This window comes from Manis pentadactyla, chromosome 1, assembly GCF_030020395.1.
Source record: "Manis pentadactyla isolate mManPen7 chromosome 1, mManPen7.hap1, whole genome shotgun sequence".
Taxonomy (NCBI): Eukaryota; Metazoa; Chordata; class Mammalia; order Pholidota; family Manidae; genus Manis; species Manis pentadactyla.
In genome coordinates, this window is record NC_080019.1 from 194,069,501 (window position 1) to 194,097,259 (window position 27,759).

At 48.2% G+C, this 27,759-nt stretch overlaps 1 protein-coding gene and 1 long non-coding RNA gene across 2 annotated transcripts; both read right to left on the reverse strand.

Annotated features, from left to right (window-relative positions):
* Nucleotides 1–17,354: 17,354 nt before the first annotated feature.
* Nucleotides 17,355–20,317, reverse strand: TFF2 (trefoil factor 2). The gene is made up of 4 exons (XM_036876895.2): nucleotides 20,160–20,317; nucleotides 19,361–19,510; nucleotides 18,362–18,508; nucleotides 17,355–17,554 (listed from the first exon to the last, which is right to left on the reverse strand). Exons 1-4 carry the CDS (start codon nucleotides 20,236–20,238, stop codon nucleotides 17,541–17,543), a joined length of 390 nt encoding a protein of 129 aa, XP_036732790.1. The 5' UTR covers nucleotides 20,239–20,317; the 3' UTR covers nucleotides 17,355–17,540.
* Nucleotides 20,318–20,943: 626 nt separating this feature from the next.
* Nucleotides 20,944–24,087, reverse strand: LOC130684327 (uncharacterized). Its single transcript, XR_008998583.1, has 3 exons — nucleotides 24,011–24,087; nucleotides 21,933–23,067; nucleotides 20,944–21,881 (listed from the first exon to the last, which is right to left on the reverse strand). It is a non-coding gene; the product is annotated as an uncharacterized LOC130684327 (long non-coding RNA).
* Between the last annotated feature and the right edge of the window lie 3,672 nt (nucleotides 24,088–27,759).

A 27,759-nucleotide genomic window follows, 5' to 3' on the forward strand; every position in this document is an offset into this window, starting at 1 on the left:
TTCCCTGGAGCTCTTGGTATAAAGGCACCCATACATTCTCAAGATTCAAGGTAGCCCTGGTTTGCATTTCAAATGGCAAGAAATGAAATACCAATGTTCTTAATAGATGACTCGCACATATGCACTCATATGATATCTTGTGTTTGAATGTCTTGAGGGGTTTTACTCAAGTGTTAATATTTGAACTCAGGCAGATATGTTACCCAACAAATAAAATCAATCATCATTTACTTAACGTCCACTGTGTGCCCAGTTACAAAGGAAGACAATGTGGTCACCGTCCGTGAGAAAGCTGTGGCCTGGAGGGTGTCACCCCCAGCCCAGAGGCCGCCCTCGGAGCCGGCCACCTCCTGCCATTGCTACTGCCCCCTGGTGCCCAGACACATTCAGAGAGCTTGAGGAGGTGAGCGTGCTAATTCCAAAATGAAATGTGCAAGGACACGTGAGGTCGTGTGGGTGTCGGGGCGTGGGTGCTAGCACACCACTCTTCCTAATGGGGGGAGTACGGGAGGAGCAGCGGCTCTGAAAGGGGCTTTGCCAGGCACAAGGTGTGTGACGGAGCCAATGGGAATGAGGAAGGAAGGTGAGTGTGAACGCCTCCCTCCAGGGCATGAGGGCAGAGCCGGGAACCCTGAGGCCCCAGCGTCTGCGGTGGGAGAGACGCACAAATGGTCTCAGAGCTTGGCTTCCGGATGGCTGCTCCTTAAGGATCCACCACAGTGGTCATGACCTGCTGCGGAGAGAGGGTGCTAGAGACAGAAGCCTGGGATTCAAGTTTCTGGGGTGTCCCTGCACGACACGATTCCTGATGGGACTGCTGTGAGGCCTCCGTGGTGTGGGACACCTGCAGTGGGGTACAGGGGGCCCCAGCAGAGAGGCACCATCCACACTGGCAGTGGCATCTCCATCACAGGAGACTGCACATGATTGCTTTATGACAGTGGACACACAAACCCTACAGACGTTCCTGGTCCCTCAGGACTCAGGCCAGCCTGACGGTCTAACTCACTACCCGGCCCCCTGGACTGCCTCCCACTCTGGGTTTCGTGCCCAGCGCTGGTGGTCCTGGAGCAGAGCCTTAGCTTCTGTGCCCCTCCGGCCCTTCTCCTGCTCGGCTGGAAGCTGCCTCCTGGGCTGTTCCCTGGGCCCCTGTTGCAGGAGGACCAGAGTCCTTGCCGCAGGGCCTCTGTGGATGTGGATGCGTGAATGGAGAGAATGGAGGATGCCATGGGCGGAGGCCCACGGTGGGGGACCCCTGCCACAGTGATGGTCCCGGGGCCAGAAGCTGGCCAGTGGGCAGGCGGTGGCAGGCTTCCAGCAGGTGCCCAGCGGCTGTCGGATGAATGGAAAGCCGTCCACCACAGAGGCTGAGCACTGGCTTATCATCACAGTTTTATGGATTCCTGGTAAAGCAAACAGAGCAGGCAGGCGGGAGTCCTGGGCTGGTCTTATTTGCCATAAGAAGGGTCATTTGGATCGTAATTCAATACGCTCAGTGAGCCAAGGTACATTTTGCAGAACAACATAACCATAAAGCAGAAACTTCAGATTCTAGAGCTAATAAATACCTCATGGGGTATTACTGGGTTCGGGGGTGATAAGGAATGTAAAAGCAGGCATGGAGGCTGCGGTTCCAAGCTCTTTGGACTATGAACACCTTCTGTCAAAAACAAACCCTCCAACTCCTTTCCAGGAATTACAAAAAGCAATTTGCACTCTCTTTGCATGGTATAGGATAAAGTGAATTGATATCAAATATTTTAGTTTAGATAAGTGTTTCATCAAAAATACAATAATTTATATTATGGTTACATAATTTTTCCACTTAACATAGTTTTTGTTTTCCGGAGAAGTGTTCATGCTCCCTATAAACTTTCAAAATCAACTTGTCAGATATCTTTCCTGTTGAAGATTTGAAGATGAATTTTCAGCATTATTATTTTATTATTATTCTCTTCATGAGCTTCCTGCATTTCTTGGCAAGTATTCCTTTGTTTTATGCTTTTAACCAATAGTCATTATGACAAAAAATTAGTCAATATACTGCTAAAAATATGCAACTTTAAAACACTGGTGATCAAAGGTGATTTAAGTATTAGAACGTTGAGCTAAGAGCAAGGGAAGGATCCTGGTATCAGACAAAAAGTTGGGGACAAAGCACTTCACACATGATGAAGGACAATTTATAAGCCACAATTCATCATGAAAATATAGCAGTTGTAATTATCTCTGCACCAATCAAGCGCTAGGCAAAACTGTTCTATTTGCAAACTAGAAGACTGGGTCATGCAGCCAGAAATCGACAAAAACACAACTGACGTTTCTTTAGGACACCAGACTGTGTCGATGGGGACCCCATTCTGGATATAACACAAGTCATGTGAACAAAAAGATAAGTAAGAAAAAAGAAAGGGAGAGTGTATTGATATATAATCAAAGTCCTGACAATACTTCTTCTCAAATGCATATGAAATATTCACAAAATTTAATCATATACTTGTTCACAAAGAAAGCATTACCTTCCACAAAGTAACAGCATTGCAATCATTCTATGAGCAAATGCAGCAAAACCAGAAAATCCTGACATTTTAAAAAGGTTCTTGCACATGAAAATTTAAATATCTTCTGTTAAAACACTTGTGGCTAAAACAAACTACAAACTAAAATTATAGAATTAAAAAAATATCATGGTAATAAAAGCACCCCATTTCTGAATCTACAAAAAATGTTTAAAATAGGGATCAGAGGAAAATGTATAGCTTTGAGCACATATCAATAATTAGTGAATTAAATCCCCAACTCAGAAAGGTAAGAGAATAGTAACATAAACCAAAATGAAACAAAGATAAAGAAATTGATAAAGCCCGTAAGAGAAAAAGAGTAGAATTAAGTAATAAATCAAAATCTCAGTTCTTTTAAGAAATAAACAAAATGTGTAAGCCAGTAGCTAACCTAATCAATAAAGAAAAAGAAAAAAAAAACCCTAAATATACCAAATAAGACTTAGCAATGGGGGAGGAGGGGCGGAAGATGGCGGCGTGAGTAGAGCAGCGGAAATCACCTCCCAAAACAACATATATCTATGAAAATATAACAAAGACAACCCTTCCTAGAATAAAGACCAGAGGACACAGGACAATATCCAGACCACATCCACACCTGAGAGAACCCAGCGCCTCGCGAAGGGGGTAAGATACAAGCCCCAGCCTGGCGGGAGCCGAGCGCCCATACCCCCAACTCCAGGTGGGAGAAGAATAGGCAGAGCGGGAGGGAGACGGAGCCCAGGACTGCCGAACACCCAGCCCCAGCCATCCGGGCCAGAGTGCAGGGCCCTGGATACTGGGAAAACAGGGCAGCAAGAACAGTGAGCGGGCACTGGAGGCCGGGTGCCGGAGGACATAAGAAAAGCGCGCGACCATTGTTTTTTTTTTTGCTTTTTTGCTGTTTTGTTTTGGCGAGCGCTTTTTGGAAGTCTTAAAGGTATAGGGACCCCAATATTAGGGAAACAGGGCAGCAAGACCGGTGAGCAGAGGCCTGAGGCTGGCACCGGAGAATAAAGAAAAACGAACAACCACCCTTTTTTTTTTTTTAATTAAAAATTTTTTTTTTTTAATTAAAAAAAATTTTTTTCTTGTTTTTTTTTGTGGTCGTTGTTTTGTTTTGGCGGGTGCTTTTTGGAAGTCTTAAAGGGGCAGGGCGGGACACTTAATCCAGAGGTAGGGAATCTGGGGATTTCTGGGCATCCTAACCCCTGGGCTGCAGGGAGCAGGGAGGCCCCTTACAGAGATAAATAGCCTCCCAGCCGCTCCTGCTCCAACGCGACTCCACCATTTTGGAGTAGCTGCCCGAGCCAGGCCACGCCCACAGCAACAGCGGAGATTAACTCCATAGCAGCCGGGCAGGAAGTAGAAACCCTGTCTGCGCGCAGCTGCGCAGCACAAGCCACTAGAGGTCGCTGTTCTCCCAGGAGAGGAGGGCCACAAACCAACAAGAAAGGAAGTCCTTCCAGCCGTCACTCGTGCCAGCTCTGCAAACTATTCCTATCACCATGAGAAGGCAAAGCTACAGGCAGACAAAGATCACAGAGACAACACCAGAGAAGGAGCCAGACCTAACCAGTCTTCCTGAAAAAGAATTCGAAATAAGAATCATAAACATACTGACAGAGATGCAGAGAAATACGCAAGAGAAATGGGATGAAGTCCGGAGGGAGATCACAGATGCCAGAAAGGAGATCGCAGAAATGAAACAAACTCTGGAAGGGTTTATAAGCAGAATGGATAGAATGCAAGAGGCCATTGATGGAATTGAAACCAGAGAACAGGAACGCATAGAAGCTGACATAGAGAGAGACAAAAGGATCTCCAGGAATGAAACAATATTAAGAGAACTGTGTGACCAATCCAAAAGGAACAATATCTGTATTATAGGGGTCCCAGAAGAAGAAGAGAGAGGAAAACAGATGGAAAGTATCTTAGAAGAAATAATTGCTGAAAACTTCCCCAAACTGAGGGAGGAAATAATCGAACAGACCACGGAAATACACAGAACCCCCAACAGAAAGGATCCAAGGAGGACAACACCAAGACACATAATAATTAAAATGGCAAAGATCAAGGACAAGGAAAGAGTGTTAAAGGCAGCTAGAGAGAAAAAGGTCACCTATAAAGGGAAATCCATCAGGCTAACGTCAGATTTCTCAACAGAAACCCTACAGGCCAGAAGAGAATGGCATGATATATTTAATACAATGAAACAGAAGGGCCTTGAACCAAGGATACTGTATCCAGCACGACTATCATTCAAATATGACGGTGGGATTAGACAATTCCCAGACAAACAAAAGCTGAGGGAATTTGCTTTCCACAAACCACCTCTACAGAACATCTTACAGGGACTGCTCTAGATGGGAGCACTCCTAGAAAGAGCACAGCACAAAACACCCAACATATGAAGAATCGAGGAGGAGGAACAAGAAGGGAGAGAAGAAAAGAATCTCCAGACAGTGTATATAACAGCTCAATAAGCGAGCTAACTTAGGCAGTAAGATACTAAAGAGGCTAACCTTGAACCTTTGGTAACCACGAATTTAAAGCCTGCAATGGCAATAAGTACATATCTTTCAATAGTCACCCTAAATGTTAATGGGTTGAATGCACCAATCAAAAGACACAGAGTAACAGAATGGATAAAAAAGCAAGACCCATCTATATGCTGCTTACAAGAAACTCACCTCAAACCCAAAGACATGTACAGACTAAAAGTCAAGGGATGGAAAAACATATTTCAAGCAAACAACAGTGAAAAGAAAGCAGGGGTTGCAGTACTAATATCAGACAAAATAGACTTCAAAACAAAGAAAGTAACAAGAGAATAAAGAAGGACACTACATAATGATAAAGGGCTCAGTCAAACAAGAGGATATAACCATTGTAAATATATATGCACCCAACACAGGAGCACCAGCATATGTGAAACAAATACTAACAGAACTAAAGGGGGATATAGACTGCAATGCATTCATTCTAGGAGACTTCAACACACCACTCACCCCAAAGGATAGATCCACCGGGCAGAAAATAAGTAAGGACACGGAAGCACTGAACAACACAGTAGAGCAGATGGACCTAATAGACATCTATAGAACTCTACATCCAAAAGCAACAGGATATACATTCTTCTCAAGTGCACATGGAACATTCTCCAGAATAGACCACATACTAGGCCACAAAAAGAGCCTCAGAAAATTCCAAAAGATTGAAATCCTACCAACCAACTTTTCAGACCACAAAGGCATAAAACTAGAAATAAACTGTACAAAGAAAGCAAAGAGGCTCACAAACACATAGAGGCTTAACAACACGCTCCTAAATAATCAATGGATCAATGACCAAATCAAAATGGAGATCCAGCAATATATGGAAACAAATAACAACAACAACACTAAGCCCCAACTTCTGTGGGACGCAGCAAAAGCAGTCTTAAGAGGAAAGTATATAGCAATCCAAGCATATTTAAAAAAGGAAGAGGAATCCCAAATGAATGGTCTAATGTCACAATTATCGAAATTGGAAAAAGAAGAACAGATGAGGCCTAAGGTCAGCAGAAGGAGGGACATAATAAAGATCAGAGAAGAAATAAATAAAATTGAGAAGAATAAAACAATAGCAAAAATCAATGAAACCAAGAGCTGGTTCTTCGAGAAAATAAACAAAATAGATAAGCCTCTAGCCAGACTTATTAAGAAAAAAAGAGAGTCAACACAAATCAACAGTATCAGAAACGAGAAAGGAAAAATCACGACGGACCTCACAGAAATACAAAGAATTATTAGAGAATACTATGAAAACCTATATGCTAACAAGCTGGGAAACCTAGGAGAAATGGACAACTTCCTAGAAAAATACAACCTTCCAAGATTGACCCAGAAAGAAACAGAAAATCTAAACAGACCAATTACCAGCAACGAAATTGAAGCGGTAATCAAAAAACTACCAAAGAACAAAACCCCCGGGCCAGATGGATTTACCTCGGAATTTTATCAGACATACAGGGAAGACATAATACCCATTCTCCTTAAAGTTTTCCTAAAATAGAGGAGGAGGGGATACTCCCAAACTCATTCTATGAAGCTAACATCACCCTAATACCAAAACCAGGCAAAGACCCCACAAAAAAAGAAAACTACAGACCAATATCCCTGATGAACGTAGATGCAAAAATACTCAACAAAATATTAGCAAACCGAATTCAAAAATACATCAAAAGGATCATACACCATGACAAGTGGGATTCATCCCAGGGATACAAGGATGGTACAACATTCGAAAGTCCATCAACATCATCCACCACATCAACAAAAAGAAAGACAAAAACCACATGATCATCTCCATAGATGCTGAAAAAGCATTTGACAAAGTTCAACATCCATTCATGATAAAAACTCTCAGCAAAATGGGAATAGAGGGCAAGTACCTCAACATAATAAAGGCCATCTATGATAAACCCACAGCCAACATTATACTGAACAGCGAGAAGCTGAAAGCATTTCCTCTGAGATCGGGAACTAGACAGGGATGCCCACTCTCTCCACTGTTATTTAACATAGTACTGGAGGTCCTAGCCACGGCAATCAGACAAAACAAAGAAATACAAGGAATCCAGATTGGTAAAGAAGAAGTTAAACTGTCACTATTTGCAGATGACATGATACTGTACGTAAAAAACCCTAAAGACTCCACCCCAAAACTACTAGAACTGATATCGGAATACAGCAAAGTTGCAGGATACAAAATCAACACACAGAAATCTGTAGCTTTCCTATATACTAACAATGAACCAACAGAAAGAGAAATCAGGAAAACAACTCCATTCACAATTGCATCAAAAAAAATAAAATACCTAGGAATAAACCTAACCAAAGAAGTGAAAGACTTATACTCTGAAAACTACAAGTCACTCTTAAGAGAAATTAAAGGGGACACTAACAGATGGAAACTCATCCCATGCTCGTGGCTAGGAAGAATTAATATCGTCAAAATGGCCATCCTGCCCAAAGCAATATACAGATTTGATGCAATCCCTATGAAACTACCAGCAACATTCTTCAATGAACTGGAACAAATAATTCAAAAATTCATATGGAAACACCAAAGACCCCGAATAGCCAAAGCAGTCCTGAGAAAGAAGAATAAAGTAGGGGGGATCTCACTCCCCAACTTCAAGCTCTACTATAAAGCCATAGTAATCAAGACAATTTGGTACTGGCACAAGAGCAGAGCCACAGACCAATGGAACAGACTAGAGAATCCAGACATTAACCCAGACATATATGGTCAATTAATATTTGATAAAGGAGCCATGGACATACAATGGGGAAATGACAGTCTCTTCAACAGGTGGTGCTGGCAAAACTGGACAGCTACATGTAGGAGAATGAAACTGGACCATTGTCTAACCCCATATACAAAAGTAAACTCAAAATGGATCAAAGACCTGAATGTAAGCCATGAAACCATTAAACTCTTGGAAGAAAACATAGGCAAAAACCTCTTAGACATAAACATGAGTGACCTCTTCTTGAACATATCTCCCCGGGCAAGGAAAACAACAGCAAAAATGAGTAAGTGGGACTATATTAAGCTGAAAAGCTTCTGTACAGCAAAAGACACCATCAATAGAACAAAAAGGATCCCTACAGTATGGGAGAATATATTTAAAAATGACACATCCGATAAAGGCTTGACGTCCAGAATATATAAAGAGCTCACATGCCTCAACAAACAAAAAACAAATAACCCAATTAAAAAATGGGCAGAGGAACTGAACAGACAGTTCTCCAAAAAAGAAATACAGATGGCCAACAGACTCATGAAAAGATGCTCCACATCGCTAATTATCAGAGAAATGCAAATTAAAACTACAATGAGGTATCACCTCACACCAGTAAGGATGGCTGCCATCCAAAAGACAAACAACAACAAATGTTGGCGAGGCTGTGGAGAAAGGGGAACCCTCCTACACTGCTGGTGGGAATGTAAGTTAGTTCAACCATTGTGGAAAGCAGTATGGAGGTACATCAAAATGCTCAAAACAGACTTACCATTTGACCCAGGAATTCCACTCCTAGGAATTTACCCTAAGAACGCAGCAATCAAGTTTGAGAAAGATCAGTGCACCCCTATGTTTATCGCAGCACTATTTACAATAGCCAAGAATTGGAAGCAACCTAAATGTCCATCGATAGATGGATGGATAAAGAAGAGGTGGTACATATACACAATGGAATACTACTCAGCCATAAGAAGAGGACAAATCCAATCATTTGCAGCAACATGGATGGAGCTGGAGGGTATTATGCTCAGTGAAACAAGCCAAGCGGAGAAAGAGAAATACCAAATGATTTCACTTATCTGTGGAATATAAGAACAAAGGAAAAACTGAAGGAACAAAACAGCACCAGAATCACAGAACTCAAGAATGGACTAACAGGTACCAAAGGGAAAGGGACTGGGGAGGATGGGTGGGTAGGGAGGGATAAGCGGGGGGGGGAGAAGTAGGGGTCTATTAAGATTAACATGCATGGGGGGGTAGGAGAAAAGGGAGGGCTGTACAACACAGAGAAGGCAAGTAGTGATTCTACAACATTTTGCTATGCTGATGGACAGTGACTGTAAAGGGGTTTATAGGGGAGACCTGGTATAGGGGAGAGCCTAGTAAACACAATATTCGTCATGTAAGTGTAGATTAGTGATACCAAAAACAAAACAAACAAAAAAAAAAGGGCAGTTCCTGTGTGGTAACCTCCAATGAGTTCCACGCAAGGGTATAAAGTGCATATAAAAGTGTAGGCAAAGGGTCTGTTTGTGTTTATACAGAGGATCAAAGCCTAATTGGGCTACCCCGAAAATGAACTAAGATACGATATGAAAAAGAACTTCCAACATCAGCACTCTCTGGAAGACTCATGCCAGAAGATGGTCATCAAAAAACCCCAACAAAGATCCACGCACTGCTACAGCTGTAGATGCACTCATCCCACCAGCTCCTGGACTTGCCATGGGAATGAAGGAGATATCTAAGCTGGCCTGTGCATACAGTAAAACAACAAATTTGACTGGATCTATACTGTTGGAACTCAACCAAGAATTAGGAGAAGTGCAAATTGTAGCGCTCCAAAATCTTACAACTACAGACTATTTACTGTTAAAAGAACATAAGGGATGTGAACATTCCCAGTTGTTTTAATTTGTCTGATTTCTCTCAGAATGTTCAAGTTCAGTTGGACAATATCCACCATATCATAGATAAGTTTTCACCAATGCCTAAGGTGCCTAACTGGTTTTCTTGGTTTCACTGGAGATGGCTGGTAATTACAGGTATGCTTTGGTTATGTAACTATACTCCTATTATGTTAATGTGTGTGCGCAATTTAAGTAGTAGCTTAAAACCTATACATGCTGAAGTTACTCTACAAGAAGATATGTCAAAGAAATAATCAATCTTCCCATGTTTTCTGCTGCCTGCTACTTCTATAGCTTTTCTTCTTCCTTCCTAATTACAACCCTTAAATAGAATTCGTGCCTCATATCAAATTTACCGAGTATCTTAATTCTTCCAAGTGGTAAAGATACCTCAAGACAAATGCTGGGCATAGAAGCCACAGGGCATAAATATGCAAAGAAGTAAAAAGCTAACCTTTTCAAACAATAAGGCTTCTCTCTCACTTACCAACTTTACATTTCCCTGTATGGCCCCGGAAGATGACTGGTTAGCCAGAGACGGGTAAGATTCCTCAAGGGAGGAACAACCTAAGACAGGCACAGTCGCAGGGGGTTCATCAGGTGAGAAATTGGGGATCAACAGAGGTGAGGCTTAGAACCTCACCCCCCCGTTCTGAGAGAAATCTTCTCCATACGTGGATGTTTTATTGCCCTTGTCTAGCTTGGATTAACACATAGTCTACAGGCACACACCTGATCATCTACGTTTGCTCTCTTACAACACTAAACTATGTTTTCTACCTTTATCTTGTATCTACCTACCACTTCAGCATTTTATTAAAAATAATAATAATAAAGAGAGAAATGTGGTATCCACATATAAATCAAGTATAAAAACCAAATGAGTATTCATATTTGAACTGACTGTTTGTAGTTCATAATGCATGAGCAAACCCGAAAGTTTCTGTGATGACTGCCCTTGTACTGTTCACTGTGTAACTTATTCATTATGTAAGAATTTGTTCTCCATGTAAGAACTTGTTTGTTATGCCTCAGAAGATTGGAGACTGACGAAAATTAGGCTTGTGGTGGATTAATGATTGTGCATTGAGCATTGACTCCCCTATACAGAATTTTATTGTCGTTAACAACCATTTGATCAATAAATATGAGAGATGCCCTCACAAAGAAAAAAAAAAAGGACAGACTTCCAATGGTAAAATAAATAAGTAACCGGGATGTAATGTATAGCATAAGGAATATAGTCAAGATATTGTAACATCTTGGTAGGGTGATAGCTGGAACCTAGAATTATGTATATAAATGTTTTATCACTGTGTTGTACACTTGAAACTAATGTAATGTAATACTGTGCGTCAACTACCCTTCAATAAAAAATAATTATCTAAAAAAAAAAAAGATTTGGCAATGGGGAAATGCCTATTGAAATAGGTAACTTTAAAAATTATGAAATGCTGCTCTGAAAAACCTTACGCAAATAATTTTGAAAACCTAAAAAAAATAGATAAGTTCCTAGGAAAATCACAGTTTACCAAAGTTATTCTAATAGAGACATAAAGCTAAAAAAAAAGCCATAGAAGAAATAGAGAACGTTATCAAAGGACAAAGCTGTGAAACTCTCCACACCCAGACGGCCTCCCAGGGAAATTCTGACCCAGCTGCAAACAGAGCCCAGTCCCAGTGCTGCATGAATCGTTACAGAGAATAGTAAACAAAGGAAAATGTCCTCACTCATACGGAAAAATTAACTTGAAATGTGCCCTAAACCTAAAATGTAAAAGCTAATGCTGTAAAACTGCTAGAAAAAAATGCAATGGAAAATCTTTCTGGCCTTGGAATAAGGCAAATAATTTTTTTTTTCCAGCTAGGACACATAAAATGTGAATCCTAAAAGAAAAATTGGACCTCAGCAAATTTAAAAACATTTTCTCTTTGAAAGATACTGTTAAGGAAATAGAAAAGCAGCAGCAGACCCGGGGAAAATATTTGCACAGGATGTGTAGGATAAAGAACTTGTGCCCGAATAGATGAAGAACTCTTACAACTCAATATAAAGACCAAACACCTGGTTAAAATGTTGTAAAATATTTGAACAGACATTTCACCAGAGAAGATGTAAGAAAAAGATAAGTCATGAAAAGATACTCAATATCATTGGTACTGGGGAAATGTAAATGAAAAGGAAAATGAGGTATCTTATTATAGCACCTGCGCTGACATGGCTCAAACTTTAAAGTTAATAATGTCAAGTGCTGGAGGGAATGTGGAAACATCTGGAACCCTCATACACTATCGGTGGGAAGGCATCTTGGCACCATCCTTTTGGAGGTCAATCTGTCAGATTCTTATAAAGTCAGACCCAACACTTGGCCCACTACCCAGCAATCCCACTAGAGAGATTCACCAAGAGAGGTGCTTGCCCAAGTCCACTACGGCCAGTGCACAGCCGTTCACAGCAGCTTTATTTGTCATTGTCAAGAGCTGGAAACAACCCAAATGTCCCCCAGCTGGCAAGTGGTGGTGTGCAGGGAACTGTCCCCAGGGGTGTGAGTGGTACTGCTCACCAGGAGAGGGAACAGCCCTCACAGGCCACCACCGCATCCAGGGCCAAGCTTGCGTTGAATGTGGACTGTCCACCTCTTGGAGTGGAGGTGAGAGGGGCTAACTGGGAAAGGGGGTGAGGGAATTCGGGGGTGAAGGTGTGCTGTGTCCTCTTTGATAGTGTCTACAGAACGAAGCACATTTTTCAAAACTCATGGAGCTGATTCACTTGAAAGAGGCAAATTGTATCATGTTAAATTAGACCTCAATAAGGCTGATTTAAAATAAAGACACCTCTACGGATCCCAGCTACCATTCTCAGGATTACCAAGAACAGAGGATTAATGAGAGATGACGCTGCTATGGCTGGGCTGTGCCCCCCCAGATTCACATGGGGGAGCCCCAACCCTCTATGTGGTGATATTTGGAGATGGGGCTTTTATGGATGTAATTAAGCTAGAATGAGGCCGTAAGGGACCCTGATCTGATAGGATTAGTGTCCTTGTAAGAAGAGGAAGACAAGAGTTCCCTCTCCCTTGCACACCTTCCCTCCCTCCCCCTCTCTCTTCCCCTCCCTCCCTCTCCCCTCCCTCTCCCCCTTCCTCTCTCTCCCTCCCCCAGAACCCCGTTTCTCTCTCTCTTTCTCACAGGCAGCCGTGCAGGAGAGGCCATGTGGGCCCCAGGGAGAAGACAGCTGCCTTTGAGCCAGAAGACAGCCCTTGCTCACTCGCCAAGTGGCAACATTAAATGCAGAATTCCCATTATGTGAGCCCATACCAAAAATTTGGTCTGACTGGACTTTATAAGTCCAGCAATGCGCAGCAGTTATTGAGGTCGGCGTCTTGTCATCAGGTGGCTAGTACCTCAGGCCCCAAACCCGGGCCACCTGGGAACGAGTCCCGCCAGCGGCCCTCAGGTGAGCTCAGGGATGTCTGTACCAGGATGGCCAGCAGAGGGCACCAGAGGACACACAGCTCCCGGAGTGCCCTGGACCCAGAAGGTTTTCTATGGGGAAGCACCTTAGAGTCACTAGCCATGTGTCCCGAGGAGGACATATACAACGGTCCTTCCTCCTCTAAGCCCCATTTTTTACTACGTTAAGGTTAACGTGCTAAGTTAAGGTCGAGCACTTACTAAGTGCTGAGTTATCTCTGGATCGCAGGACGTAAATACAGAGCTGCTTCCTTAGGACCTTGGGATCCTGGCCACCCAGCCCTGGAGCCAGGGTATCAGCACCCGGGTGTCCGAGCTGCCAAGAATGCCTGAGAGGCTGGAGCAGGGACCAGACACAGGCAGTTGTGATGGTGTGAGGGGACTCCTTTGTTCCCAGTCCGTCTGGGCTGCAGGGAGGCTGAGGAAACTCCCTGAATGTGCTGGAAGCCTCCCCAGCTGTTCATACAAACGCAGACGAGCTTAGGGAAGGGCCCACAGAAGCTGCTAGCCTGCGGGGCAGGCACCCAGGGCTTTCCCAAGGCAGTGGTGGCTGCAGGCTTGGGCCTGGGATAGGGACCCCTGCCCACTGGGACCCCAGCAGCTGCCACGGCCACAGAAGATGTCCTGGGAGGGACTTGGTAGGGCTGGTTTCCCTGCATCAGCAGGTGGGGTCCCAGAGGGTCTGACAATCCAGCACAGAGATGAACGTCTCCCCAATTCATGGGGCCTGAACTGCGGGGTGTATATGTACTGATAACAGTAAGTAGCTTTATGTTCTCATTTAGCACCTGCTGTGTGCCTGACACATCTAAGCACATCTCATGAATTAACTCACTGCATCCTCACAACAAACCCACGAATAAAGGTGCTGTGAACACCCCCACTTTGTGCATGAGGAAAACTAGGCACAAAATGGCTAAGTAACTTGCCCAAGATCACACAGCTAGGAAGTGACCTTGATCTAGGAACCACAATGGAACATAAAAGCAAAACATATTTATTTTGGAGATCTGATGCACCCTGATTCCATGACCCCTGGGGGAGGTCAGATTGGCTGTGACCTTTCCTCTTCTTTCTTTAGGCTAATGGATCAGTCTGGCATCAATGGAGGTTTTGGCTCCCTGAACCCCAAAACAACAGCTAGAGGTATTTATATGTATCTTCCACATCTCCAAGACACACATAACTAATATACAGTCAAGCCTCGTTATTCATGGATTCCCCACTTGCAAATTCACCTACTTGTAAAATCTGTTTGTAACTTCAAAGCCGATACTCCCCGTGTATTTCTGGCCATTAGCTGACATGCACATGTGCAGAGTCGTGAAAATGTGAATCATCCGATGCACACATTCCCAGCTGAGGCTGAACAAGGAGACACTGCCATCTGCTTTCAGCTTCAGACTATGAACAAGTGTCTTTTCACGGCCTATTTCATACCTCGTTTTTCAAATTTGTGTGCACTTTGTAGGTGATCTCACTGTTAAATGGTCCCAGGTGCCACAGGGAAGTGCTGTCCAGCGTCCGAAGCACAAGAAGGCTGCAAGGCATGCCGGGTGAGCGTCCTGCAGGTGTGACTTATGGCGCCGTTGGCCATGAGGTCAGTGTTAATGAGTCAGCAGTGTGTATTAAATAGATGGTCTTTAAACAGTCACACATGGAGCAAGGTCACATATTGATCAGTTGGTGAAATTGACCTTGTGTGTCCCCCGGAAGCTGTGGTTCAGTGCTCGCTGACTCAGGGTCAATGACACTGCAGATCAAAACTGCTGAGAATCATGCAGATCAACCATATATTCAATGGATGGTGACTGTGTCCTGAATGCAGTGGACGTCAGTGGGTCTCTTTCAGGACCCACCCCCACCTGGATGCAGTCACATGTCTCAGTGCAGCAGTGGGAAGGGCTTTTATACACGAGACCCCCAAGCGGCCCTGCTGGGCCCTGGAGCCGCAGGGCGCTGGGTCTCTGTGCAGACTCTCGTGGGAGGAGCTCAGCTCACGGGCCTCTGTGCACCAGGCACTTGCCAAGCATTACTAATCCTGCCACAGCCTTGCTGGGCACATCATTATTGCCCATATCTTATAAACAGAAAACCTGAAAATCTCAGAGATGATAGGAACTCCTGAGGTCACACACCAGGGGCAGTGGCCCAGGTGTGCACTGTGCCACCTCCTGTTGCTACCTCAGCCTAGGAGCTGGCTGGGCCCGTCTCCTGTGACTGCCTTTCCAAGCTCCTTCCTTCCCTGGACCAGCCGGGTGAGGGCCTGGATGAACTTGAGCAGCCAGGAGGCCAGGACAGTGGGGCTGAGGGGCCAAGCCGGCTTCCCCTTTACCCTGCTCCCGTTGGGAATGGTGCCATGGAACCCCTTGCACCAAGCCTTGCCTCCACAGCCCACCGTCAGCGATGTCCCTGCTGGAGCGCCGGGGTGACTGTGGGGACTTCTGGGAGACAGGATGGGTGAAAGGGAAGCTGAGACGGGCAGAGATGAAGGAAAAAGAAGGTTGGTTTTTCTGAGGGGAGTGGGTTTAAATGTCATCGGTTGTGGCTGCAGGGACAAGGAGGGCCTCCCGGGGGCCCACCTGCAGCACAGCCTGAACCACATGAACCCCATGCAGGCAGCTGCCACCAGTGGTGTTGGAGCATGCGGGAGCTACAATATTCCAAACAGATGAGAACCGTAAGGGCCCCAGGCCCACGGTGGGCACCACTGCAATTGCTTAGGAGTCCACACTCTGCTGTCAGAAGGCTGATATAAGAAACCAGCTGGGAAATTAGGGTGCTAATGCACAGAGAGAGCGGTAAAGGAGGGTGTGGGATGGCAGGGTGCACGGGGAGAGAACTGCTGAGCAGGAACACCAGGCTTCCTGCCACCACCCAGAACAAGAGGACTGGGACCCAGGTGCCAGGGGCGCCCCAAGCCAGGAGCAGCCACCAGGCCCAGCATGAGAGACAGCCCCATGCCAGGGGCTAGCGGCACCCCCCAGCTCTCACCCAGCAGTGCTGGCACAAACGATTCATGTGGTCCTGAAGAGTGTGTCAAAGGCCCTTTCCAAAATATACAGCCTGACTTGGCTCTGCCTCGGTGTCCCAGGCCTGCACAGGGTGTGTAAACCCCACAGTGCTGACAGAGTGAGAGGGCGGCCCTGTGATGGAGGACCTCACAAACGCCAGTCTGCCTTCATTCATCATTTGTCCTGAGGGTTTCAGAGACCCTGTGTTCCAACAAGAGCCTTTGCTTTCTTGAGCTTGTGAGTGTGTTGTAAGCAAAACAAAGATGCAACGGTGACTTGAGGCCGTCTGTGGCCCCCTTAAACTGGGAGTCCCAAGGGAGGATGTGGGGCCAAGGAAAAACAGTGTTTAAAATCCCCACCTTTCGATGCAAAGCCAGTGATATTGGTCCTTCTGACCCTGGAAGGAGAAGTAGTGGATTTCCAGGGTGATAGGTGCACCATTGGGTGATGCATTTGCTAAGCCAGTGGGCTGGGACTGGAGGCAAATTAGGGAGGCAGGAGAGGCTACTGGAAGACCAGCCTGGGGTCATCTGCCCTGCACTCCCACCCCGAAACTGAAGAATGCTAGGACCCCTCTACGCAGAGGCAGGAAGTATCCTCCATGCAACATCCTTCCTACAGGCTGGAATGGCCTTGAGAAAGCTGTTAGCATCCTCTTTGGAACAGCTTCAAACTGCAGGATGTCTGGCAGCAGCCCTCGGGTGGATGTGAGAAAACATGGAAGCTAATTGCTCTTCGAGTATTTGCAGCCAACTCAGCTCAAGGCCCTGCTTTGAACTTGATCCGTTGCCTCACATTTCAAAAGCAAGCAGTTTGCGATGCATTTTATAAAAGTGAAACATTTCTTAATTGCAATCTGAAATTATACGCTGCTCGGAGAGTAGGCGTGACCTCACCTAGGGCTGAGCTTTTATGTATTTTGAACTTTTATGCAAAGGCCTGGGTTTGGGGATTAGAGTGTGATTGTAATTCTGAAGGTCACTTCCATGCGATCCTCTATTGTTGCTAGAATAGCCCGAATGTTTTAGGTGGATTGTTGCTCTTCCAGTAAACAGAAGATTGTTCAAACTATACACACTTCCACAAACAATTGCCGCCTCTGTGTCAATGAAGTAAAAATGAATTTAGCAGATTTTAAGGGTTTTATTTGAAGAAACGGGATAGTAAACCACTGAAAAAGATAAAAGCCAGATGAGGAGAACCCAGAAATTCAGGAACCGTGAAATAGGAAACTGACAAGATGGTGTGTATTCTTCTTTGGTTTCGGAACATCCAGGGAGCCTGACGGGTTCTCTGAGGCCACTGCGTCTTAGTAATGACAGTCTAGAAGTTCAAAATGCAAGATGGTTGGTGAGAGAGGCAGGGAGCTGAGGGCACCCACTGCAGGCACCAGGGGCCCCCTGGGAGCAGGGCATCTGCCCAGCGCCTGCTGGGTGGATGGACTGGGTGCCCCAGGAGAGAGAATCCTCTGGGGCTCCATCTCCCCAAATAATTGGTAATTTTCCAGGTAGACCCTTAGGTCACTCCAAAAATCACTTGGAAATTCCTGAAAGTGAAGGCTCTGCTCCTTGGAGTGCTCCGATACACCGCAGAGGGGCAGAGAAGCATCCTCAAGGGTGAGCACGTGCTTCCAGCATTTATCTTGCCAAACTCAGTGTCAGGGGACATATGGTAGCAGAGGGGGTTGGGGGAGGTGACAAGACCCTCTGGGGACGGGCATTGGAGCAGGAGGCTGTGGACCGAACTTGCCGTGTGTGGTCAGTGTGAGAGAACGGTGAGGCCACGACACCACAGAAGGACCACACCTGCTTGGCTCGGGGCTTGGCCCCGGTGCCCAGCCAGCACATGGCATTTTGTAGTGCCCAAAACTGGTGATTGAATTGCCACCAAACTGTGCCAGGATCTAAGATTGTGGCTGAGAGTGACCTGCTTTTTGCAACCACCACAAAGGCACCCCGGGAAAGCTGAGGCTTTAGATCTCAGGCAAAGATGCCAGCATTGCTGAGAGCATCTGGAACTGCCTCAGGGGGCATTTAGGGAGCAAGTCCAGTCCAGGGCTGAGGCAGCTGCCCTACCCCCTGCTCCACCTTCCCCAGGAAACCACCCGCATGTGTCCCGCAGTGACATTACCTTGCACAGGCAGTGGGTAGAAACACCAGGGCACCTGGGGGATGGTGTCAGAAAAGCAACACTTTCGAGATGCACACTCCTCGGGGCTGATGTCTGGGTAGCCACAGTTCCTGCGGGCTGAGACTTCCATGACACACGCCTCATTTTCTGTCACATGTCACCGGATTTGGGAAAGGAAAACACAGAGACCCAGTTAGCCAGAAGCTTTGATTTCAACCTCCCACTGGAATACCCCTGGCTTTACAGGCTTGGTGTGTCTGTAGGGCCTTCTGGGACCGTGACACCAGGGGCTATTCAGTGTTGCCACCCCTGGCTGGCCGCCTCCTCCTCCCCAAAAATGTCACAAGTCAGATCTGGAGTCATGGGAACTCGGGAAACTCGCTCCACCCCCCTGTGAGTCGGGGAGGAGGCAAGGCTGGTGAGAGCCCTTTAGGAGGGAAAGCATTTGGCCAGAGTGCAGAGACCCAGAGACCCTTCCACCAGAGGGCGGGCCCTGGCTGCCCTGGCTGTGGTGTTTCCCATCAGTGTGGGGGCAGGGGCCTCTGCCTGGCCTGGAGGGTGGCCCAGTGGCCGTGGGAAGGTCCACACGTGAGTGCAGCTTTCTTTTGTGCCCGCCTTGGCAACAGAGACTTTCTATCTTAACAACACATACTTAAATAAACTTGGTTCTTGAAAGGAGTTTTAGCTTCTTAACATTTGGGACCTGGGGGCAGTCATGTGAACTCCCTAGGCAAAGCCCTCCCTCCCCTTAGAAGCTTCTGCAGAAGTCACACTTTGACAGCCAGGACAGGCCCAAGTGTGGCTTTTCCTTCAAATACAGTACAACTGATGGGTTCTCACAAATGTCTGCCCATAGGGCAGGCGGCTGACAGGTGTGGCTCCCACTGTGGACACGGGGGCGGGGCGTTTCTCTTCCCCTGGGTGACCCGGGTGGCTGTCCACGAGCTCCCAGGGGCCTGTGGGCCCGGAAAGGGGGGGGCCAGCGACCCTGCAGGTTACCTTCCTTGGGGAGGGGCTTGAAGCACCAGGGAACGCCAGCCACCGTGGTGTCAAAGCAGCACCCGGAAGAGAAGCACTCGTCGCCGGTGATGCCTGGGTAGCCACAGTTCTTCCTGTCCTGGGGACTCCTGCGGGAGCACTGGCAGGGAGCTGTGGAGAAGGCCCGTCAGCCGGCCCCCGCCACGCCCGCCTGCCCCAGGGTGCCCTCAGGATGCTCCTCGGGTCCTGTTGCCACACGGGAGCAGCAAAATCCTGCCTTGCCCATGTTTGAACTATTCTGTGTCCTTCTGCGGAAATGGTTTTATCCGTGAGAAAAAAGCAAAGAGAAGCCTTCTGCAGAGAGGGTGGACAGACAGGCCCAGACCAAGGGCAAGCTGGAGGGTGAGCAGGGTGGGCTCCAGGGAGCCCCAGGGGGTCTCTGGTCCCAGCCGGCTCCTCAAGCTGGCCCCCCGCACCTGGGGCCCTCCTGACCTGTCCCTGGAAGGGGGCTTTTCCTGGAGGTCTGCCCTACCTCTGGGTAATGCTCCTGAATGCCAGCAACGGGCGCTGGCTGTGTGTCCACATCTCGGGGTGCCTTCTAGCTACTTACCCTGCATGTAAACTCATCACCTGCCTCTTCACTCTGAGGGACTCAAACAGGAACAGAGACCCAGAGACAGGTGAGGAGGCACCCCAAAAAGCAAGGAGTCTGCACATCCCCTTGGAGTTTGGGGAACTAGAAGTTTCCCTGGGAATGCTCTGCACCCCTTTGGGGCCACTGAGCTGCGAGGGCCGCTTATACTTGCAGGCAGTCACTTACATGGTTTCTGGGCCCCAGCCAGTGCACACAGCCCCAGGATGAGGAGCAGAGCCACGAGCCGGCCGCTTTGGGGTCCCATGTCCTTGCTCGGCTGCTCCTCCGGGCCTCCAGCAGAATGTGCGGTGCCCACCACCAGGGCCTGTTTTATAATCTTTCCTCTGTTTGCTCAGCATGCACAGATAACCTTTCTCTTGCCCATGGCACCAGTCCTTTGTCAGGAAAAGGAGCTGAGATAGAGGGAGGGGGGCAGTGCGGCTGCCTGTGGGTGAGGCTTCCGGGCCAGGGGCCGCGCTCCCTGCCCAGCCAGGCCTTCCCCTGCCCGGCCGTGCCAGGATGCAGACGTGGATGACCGGCCACATGCACATCTGGTGCTAGGCACCCACACGGTCACACCCAGGAAGGGATAAGCCATGTACGTGGCTACCACAGGAATTTTTTTAAATATTGGCTCCAAGGTTGCTGGGGAAAATGACGGGCTACTGGGGGCATGGAGGAGATCCCCTCCTCCAGGGCTGCGCTACCGCCCCTCCTGGCCCTCGGCTGTGGCTGCCTGTCTCCATCCTGGGGAGGGGGCTGCCCTCCATGGAGGTAAGGTGCAGGCAGAGGGGCAGGCTGGGACTAGTGTAAAAATAACCTTCATTCCAGCAGACCCTGCAGTGCCTCAGGTTTTCTTCCATGGACCTCTGCATTTCCTAACAGATGATGCCTGTAGACTGGCCACGTCTGTGCACCCAGGGTGAGATGTGCAGGGCGGGAGTCTGCATGGGGTGGAGAGAGAGAGAGAGAGACTCTGGGAGGGGATGTCCCAACAGAAACAGGAGAGGCGAGTGGGGAGGCAGAAAGCATGTCCTAAACTCCCCATGGCTGGAGGACTTACCTGAGGTCCCCAGTCTGTAAATCATGGGTTGAGCAGCCATCTAAAGCCCTGGGTCCAAGCACAGGTCCCCAGGGGTCCGCGAGCAGACCTCCAGGCTGTGGGCAGACCCTCTGCAACACTGCCGGACAAGGCCCTGACTGCTCACCCGTGGAGAAGTCACTGGGACTCCAGCTTTGAAGACTTTGATAGAGTCAATTTTCCCCATCCCAAGTCCCTGTCACCCTTAGTCACCATCCAGGGCATAGGGTCCCAAGTCACCTGTTCTCTCCCAGATCCTCATCTCCTCTGCCCCCTCTTCTTCCCTCCCACAGCCCAGCTGCCCCTGGCCCCATTCTGGACTTGCAGCTTCTCGCTGAAGCCACCTGACCCATGCCACCCTCACCCCTTGGTCTCCTACTGTCCCCTGGCCCAGAGAGAGGCTTGCACCAGCCCTGAGATGCTTCCCTTGCGTCCATCTCATGCCAAGGTGCTCAGGCCCCCACCCAGGGCTCCGACTACCCACACAGTGCTCTTGTGCAGATCAGAAATGGTTAGACAGTCACTCCCACCTGTGGGGAGACCATGGTCTCCAGCACAGGCTCGGCCCCTACGTTGGGGGCCAGGTTCCCATGGTGTGGGCTCAGGGGGCTGGGCTGTGAACTCGCCAGGGCCTCAGCTCTCTGCAGATACTGCACACCTTGGGAGAGCAGGCTGGGAGCTGCAGCACTCTGTGATCAGCTGCCCCACAGTGACCAGCTGACCTTTGACCTGCCTCCTTAGTTAAGGATTTTAGCCCTGAGTTCACTGTGTTCCTTGTCACACTGAGACTTGGCAACATCTAGCATTCAGGGGAAAACTCAGGTTTTCTTCCATGGACCTCTGCATTTCCTAACAGATGATGCCTGTAGACTGCAAACTTGTAGCCACTCAGGTCTTTATTGCCTCCTCATCTCTAATTCCCCCCCTACTCTGCTTCTGCTATCCCCTCCATGACCACACTGCAGGGTGTCCCGAGCTTCTGAGGTCCTCTGCTCGCCCCCAACCCATTCCCAAAGCTTACATCCCTCTAGTCCCTCACTGCCTCTTCAAGCACCTCCACGTCCATCTTTTGTCCCAGACACTCCTCCCACCATCCGGGTGCCCACCCGTGTGCTCCTTAGTTTACGGTCTCCAGGCCACCCAGCCTGCTGAACTCTGCTATGTGCGCTGTCCACCACTGCCGTGTTAAAGCATGGTCTGGCGGCCCTCAGCACCATTGCAATTCTGTGGTTCCTTCTCCACCCCTCTCACCTCCATGCTGCACTCTTTGGGGGTGATATCGTCCAGCCATTGGCACAGAAAATAGAAGTCAACCAGTGGGAACATCCTCAGACATCACCCATGTGGACTTCTGCTTCTGGCTGCCCTGGAGTAACTGACTGTCCCTTCCGCCATCGGTAACTCTAAACTGTATGAACTAACTGCCCACAGATCACGCAACAGGCGTGCCAGACAGAGCAAAGCAAGGAGGTTTGCGCGACTGCTCTTGCTTATTGTCTGGACAACAGTGCAGTAAGAGGAGACCCCACAGAGCACATGGGGCCACCCTGCTGGGCGGAGGAGGCTGGAATTGGAGGTACCAAGGGTTTTCAGGGTCGGGTGCCAAAGAGGGAGCCCAGAAATAGGAATGGGGGTCTGCTGGGGTTTTTGTCAAATACTGAGCTGCGTGTGCACACAGGGCCAGGCAGAAGCAGCTCCTCGGGAATGAGCGTGAGGATGCTGCAAGGACCAGCTAGCGGGCCGCACAGGGCTGGACTGGTTGGGTTCTGGCCAGTCAAGTGGTAGGAAATGTGTCGGCCATCTCAGGCATCCAGCAGGGTCACAGGAAGGCCACGCCATGTCTGATCAGCTCCGGCTGCCACAACAGTATGCAGCACATGGGGCGTCTTGACCAGCAGACATTAAAGTCTCACAGTTCTAGAGGAAATCCAAGATCCAGGTGCCAGCAGGGCCAGCTCCTGGTGAGAGCCCCCTCCTGGTGTGCAGGGGGCCACCATCTCGTTGTGTTCTCACCTGGAGGAGAGAGGACAAGGTCTCTGGTGTTCCGCCATGGGAGCCCCACCCTCCTGGCATCATCTGACCTGATTACCCCCAGGGGCCCCACCTCCAAATCATCACACTGGGGGTTAGGGCTTCAACATATGAATTTTAAGAGGACACAGACATTCCATCCATAACACGCCGTAAGAGTAGACTTGGTCTAGTTCTAGAGTAAAGGCACTCTGTACTCATTCTAGAAAAACTTTAAAACAAGTCTTAAAAGAATCGAGTTAACCTGAAAGCAAATTAACTGCCTGACAGAACAAAAGTAAGCATTCAGTTAAGGAAGACAGCATTAAGGGGACTCACCTGATACAAATAATGCAAACAGAAGGCAACAGAATGACAATTTTTAAAGGGCTGAAGAAAAAGAAAACATTGTCAAGTCAGTATTTGATACTCAGTGAAAATACCCCTCAAATATAAAGGCAAAATTCCTTTAAAAAAATACATTTGACATTTTAGAGCAGTTCTAGATTCATAGCAAAATTGAGCAGACCACTCAGAGATTTCAAAATACTTTTTTTAGACAAATGAAAGCTGAGAGAATCTTCTACTTGCAAACCTGTTGTTCCAGGAATTTTAAAGAAAATTCTCTTTAACTGTCCTTATGGCAACAGGACCTAAAATTAAGGACCAGGGTCAGGTGCTGCCTTGGCATCCGGCGATGCTGAATCAGATGGTCTGACTGCCAGCTCTCCCCCCAACTCTGCCCCTGCAGGTAAGGCCTCCTGGCCAAACCACCTTCTTATCAGGGGGCCAGGCACTTTCTGCTTCGCCCTGAGTAGCAGACTGCACTTCCCTGCCAGCCCACAGAATTACTCAAACAAGCCAGTCACTTCCTCCTGTTGGAACCAGGGTGTACCCCACCCTCTTGTTACTACAGAACCTGCCTTTCACACCCCCGGTTGCTCACTCTGCTCCTGAGTGCCACGCCCATGTGGCCCCACGAGGTGTGATGTCTTCCTCCCCTGGGCTGTGAGTGTCTGTGGCTCCTAAACTGCAGTTGCTCTCAGCTGCCCAGTGCTGGGGGTCACGTGTTTGGCAATCCCCATAACCCAGGGTGGAAATCCCTCTTCACCAATGAGGTGAATAGGAGGCTATTAAAACAGTCCTTTCCTCCTGACTATCTTTTCAAGGATGTTTGTGTAGCAAACAACCTTGAAAGGTGGATATGGTATCTCCTTCCAGAGTAAAAGTCAGTCAAGCCTACTGCCCCTTAAAAGATCTTAAAAGACCAGGGTTCTTCTCTGGTAGTGCAACCCATGACATGTGCCAGAATCCATCTGAGCCCATCCGTGTCACCCAGGAGGATGTGGGGTGATGGCAGCCGACACAAAGATGCTCTGTTCATGCTGCTCACTAGACAGAGAAGGATAAGGCCCTTTAGCTCCGAATCGGGAGTCTCCTGTCTTCTGCCAGCACCCGTGAATCTGTTAGCTTGCAAGTAGGGCAGCTTCACCTCCTCCAAGTTCTCAACACCGACGAACTAGATCAGATTAAATGTAGAAAATCCTTTCAGTGCTTGCCTTTTTAATAGATGTTCCCTACTTATTTGGGTCCCTCAATCTCACTGTGCCACATATGTGTGTGTGGTTTTGCCTAATTTAAACTGTTACCCCCAAAATGTTCAGCTCAGGGTAGTGTTAAAAGATTAGAGAACAATTCGGAAATACCTCTAAAATAATACTACAGCTGACCCTTGGACAGCACAGGAGTGAGGGGCACCAGCTCCGCTATGCAGACAAAAATCTAAGTATAGCTTTTGATTCCCCCAAAAACTTAACTGTTAATAGCCTACCATTGACTAGAAGCTTTACTGATAACATAAACAGTTGATTAACACGTATTCTGTATGTTTTATGTATTATACACTGTATTCTTACAATAAAGTAAGCAAGAGAAAAGAAAATTTTTTTTTCAAACTGTCACATATCTCCAAAAAATTTTTCAGCATATTTGTTCAAAAAAATCCATGTATCAGTGGAGCCACACAGTTCAAATTCATGTTGCTCAAAGGCCAACTAAACTTGTTTTTCTTTTACTGACTATTATTTTCTATCTGTTTGGACCTTAAGTGAATGACTGTTTCCTAATAGCTGTTGATACCTTCCAGTAAGACACCTGACTGGATTTGCAAGGTGTGTGTCTCTTCCTTATTAGCTGATATTTCCTATCAGGCCCACAAGCATTTAATATTTCCACAAACCGCCTCTCCCCACGCTCACAAAGAAAGGCCAGGGAGCATTCTTAAGCTAACAATATCCTTCCCAGTGATCCTACAAATATGACCTTAAGCCACAACTTGGCTTCAAGAGTTGGTTCCCGGTCTGGTCCTTTGTTCACATTTTCCAAACAGAACCCTGTTATTGTGTGAGAAATTATCTAGAAGCAATGCTGGCCTCCAAGTACACCGCTAGCCGTGGAACAGAAAGGCTCAAGAGTCAAATCAAGGCTCTCCAGCCACAGCGTTTATTAAACAACCCACAGCACGTGGTGAAGGCGAGGGCCAGAGGCGAGCAGGCTGCCACTGTGCAAGCGGGCAGGAGGGTGGGGGGACCGCTCTCCTGGCTTCTGGGTGGTGAGCTTTGCATGTGTCCTGTCCTGTTCTCAGCCTTTCCCCAGATGCACAAAGACCAGAATTGGATTTGGGCAAGGGCCCAGGTTATGGATGGTGCCAGGGCCACCGCACGCTGGCGCTTTGTTGGAGAAGCTCAGGGCAGGCACCACTGGCCCAACTGTGTCATGGCCTGTGTTTCTGGGGCTGATGCTTGGGGCCTGAGCTGGCCCTGGCCGGGTCACCAATGTGACCGTCAGAGCTGTCAGCCTGGACATGCCAGGCTGCCTGCTATGCATGGCTCCCCACCCTCCTGTGGTAACAGTGTTTCTGCTTACCCATCCTTTCATATAGCACATCCCACGGGTCACCAACTCTCCTCTTATAGCACATCTTATTAATGCCACCTGTGTCTCCCAAGCTGCAGATCTGTGGGCTCTCTGCCCTGGGCGTGTCTTCTGCTTCACACTTCCCATTTAGTTTCTTATCATCTATAGTGGCATCGACTGACCTCAAATACAGCAGACAGTCATGACACCTGCCCTTTGGCCATTGGCATTGATTAGGGCCCTTCAGTTGCCAGTAGCTGTCACAGGCTGAGATGTGTCCCCCAAATCCTTGTGCTGCAGTCCTAATCCTCAGCACCTCAGTACCTGAGTATCTTTAGATACAATCTTTTAAAAGGTAATTAAGCGAAAGTGAGGTCATCAGGGTGGGCTCTGGTGCAGTCTGCCTGGAGTCCTAAACAGACACAGACACAGACACACACAGAGGTGCAACAGGGCCAGGGTGAGGACACAGAGCAAGGGTGTGAGGACACAGGGCAAGGGTGGCTGTCTGCACACCCAGGAGGGGCCTCAGGAAGAGCTGGCCCTGCCTGCCCCTGGGTCTCAGACGACCCGCCTCTGGGACTGTGAGGAAATCCGTTTCTGCTGTGCGAGCCGCACAGCCCGTGGCGTTTTGCTGTGGCAGCCGCACTGACTGGTACATTGGCTCACACTGAGGGAGGAAGCAGGGAGGGAGCACTGTGTGGCTTCGGGTGTCCCTGGGGTTGGACTTGTTCCATCTGCTCCGGGCCCCTCTGCATGTTTGCCTGAGCCTGGCACTCCCCGGCTGAGCAGCTTCTCCATACAGAGCCCGAGTCCACGCCAGGGCCGATGCAGACGCGACGCCCTCCCACACAAGCTGTCTGCCCCGAAACCCCCGACTCCTCCCTGCGAGAGGCTTCCTGAACTTTTGTCTGAAGCTGTTCAAGGACGTGCAAGCTTAGAAAGTTCCCTGATTGGTGGTTTCCTGGCCAGAAGGAAACATAGCAGGTAGGATGTTACAGAGGTCCCCTAACCCCGGTACCGAATGGGCCAGATGAGCACTTTAGCCTCATGTCTTGCAAAACCAAGAAAACTTGGAAGTGACACATTGGCCCACTGTGTTGTTCTAAAGTGGGAAGCCTGTTTCCACAAAACAAAAATAGGAAACATATATAAAACTTCCCACTCCAAGCAACATATTCAAATATAAAAGTTGTAAGCGTTCCCTCCTCTGGCAGAAATCCAGTGCTTTGAAGCTCTGCAGAGAGCTTGTCCCCAAACACCCTCAGCCTGGTCTCCCTGGGGTTGGGGGTGCAGAGGAGCTCAGACCTTTATGCGGGGTGTGTGTCTGTGTGCACGGCATGCCCTGTGCCTTATCAGCAGAGCTGTTCTTAGTAAGGCACTTTATCTCCACAGCTGCCCTTTTCCCACCAATGTCCTGGATGCTTCAAGGTCTTGCAGGCTCCCCAGTGACACGCCATTGATTCTGCTCCCCACCCAGAGGTCATGGCTGCAGAGTGACACAGGGTGGGGCCATGGTACCAGAAGAAATGCCCCATCCAGGTTCCTGGGTAGTCCAGAATTCCCTCCCCAGGAACCTGGACAGATCAGCTCCTCTCTCCTCATCCCCATCCTGGTTCTGGACACAGGGAGGAAGCCACACGTCTCCTAATGCCCTCTGTCCCCTCCATACTGGCTCCATCTCCACATGCATGGCCCTCAGCCTTAAGCATGGAGCTCACAGCTCCCACCTGCCTTCAAATCCTCAGTGAATCCTGCAGAACTGCGGAGGGGAGGGCC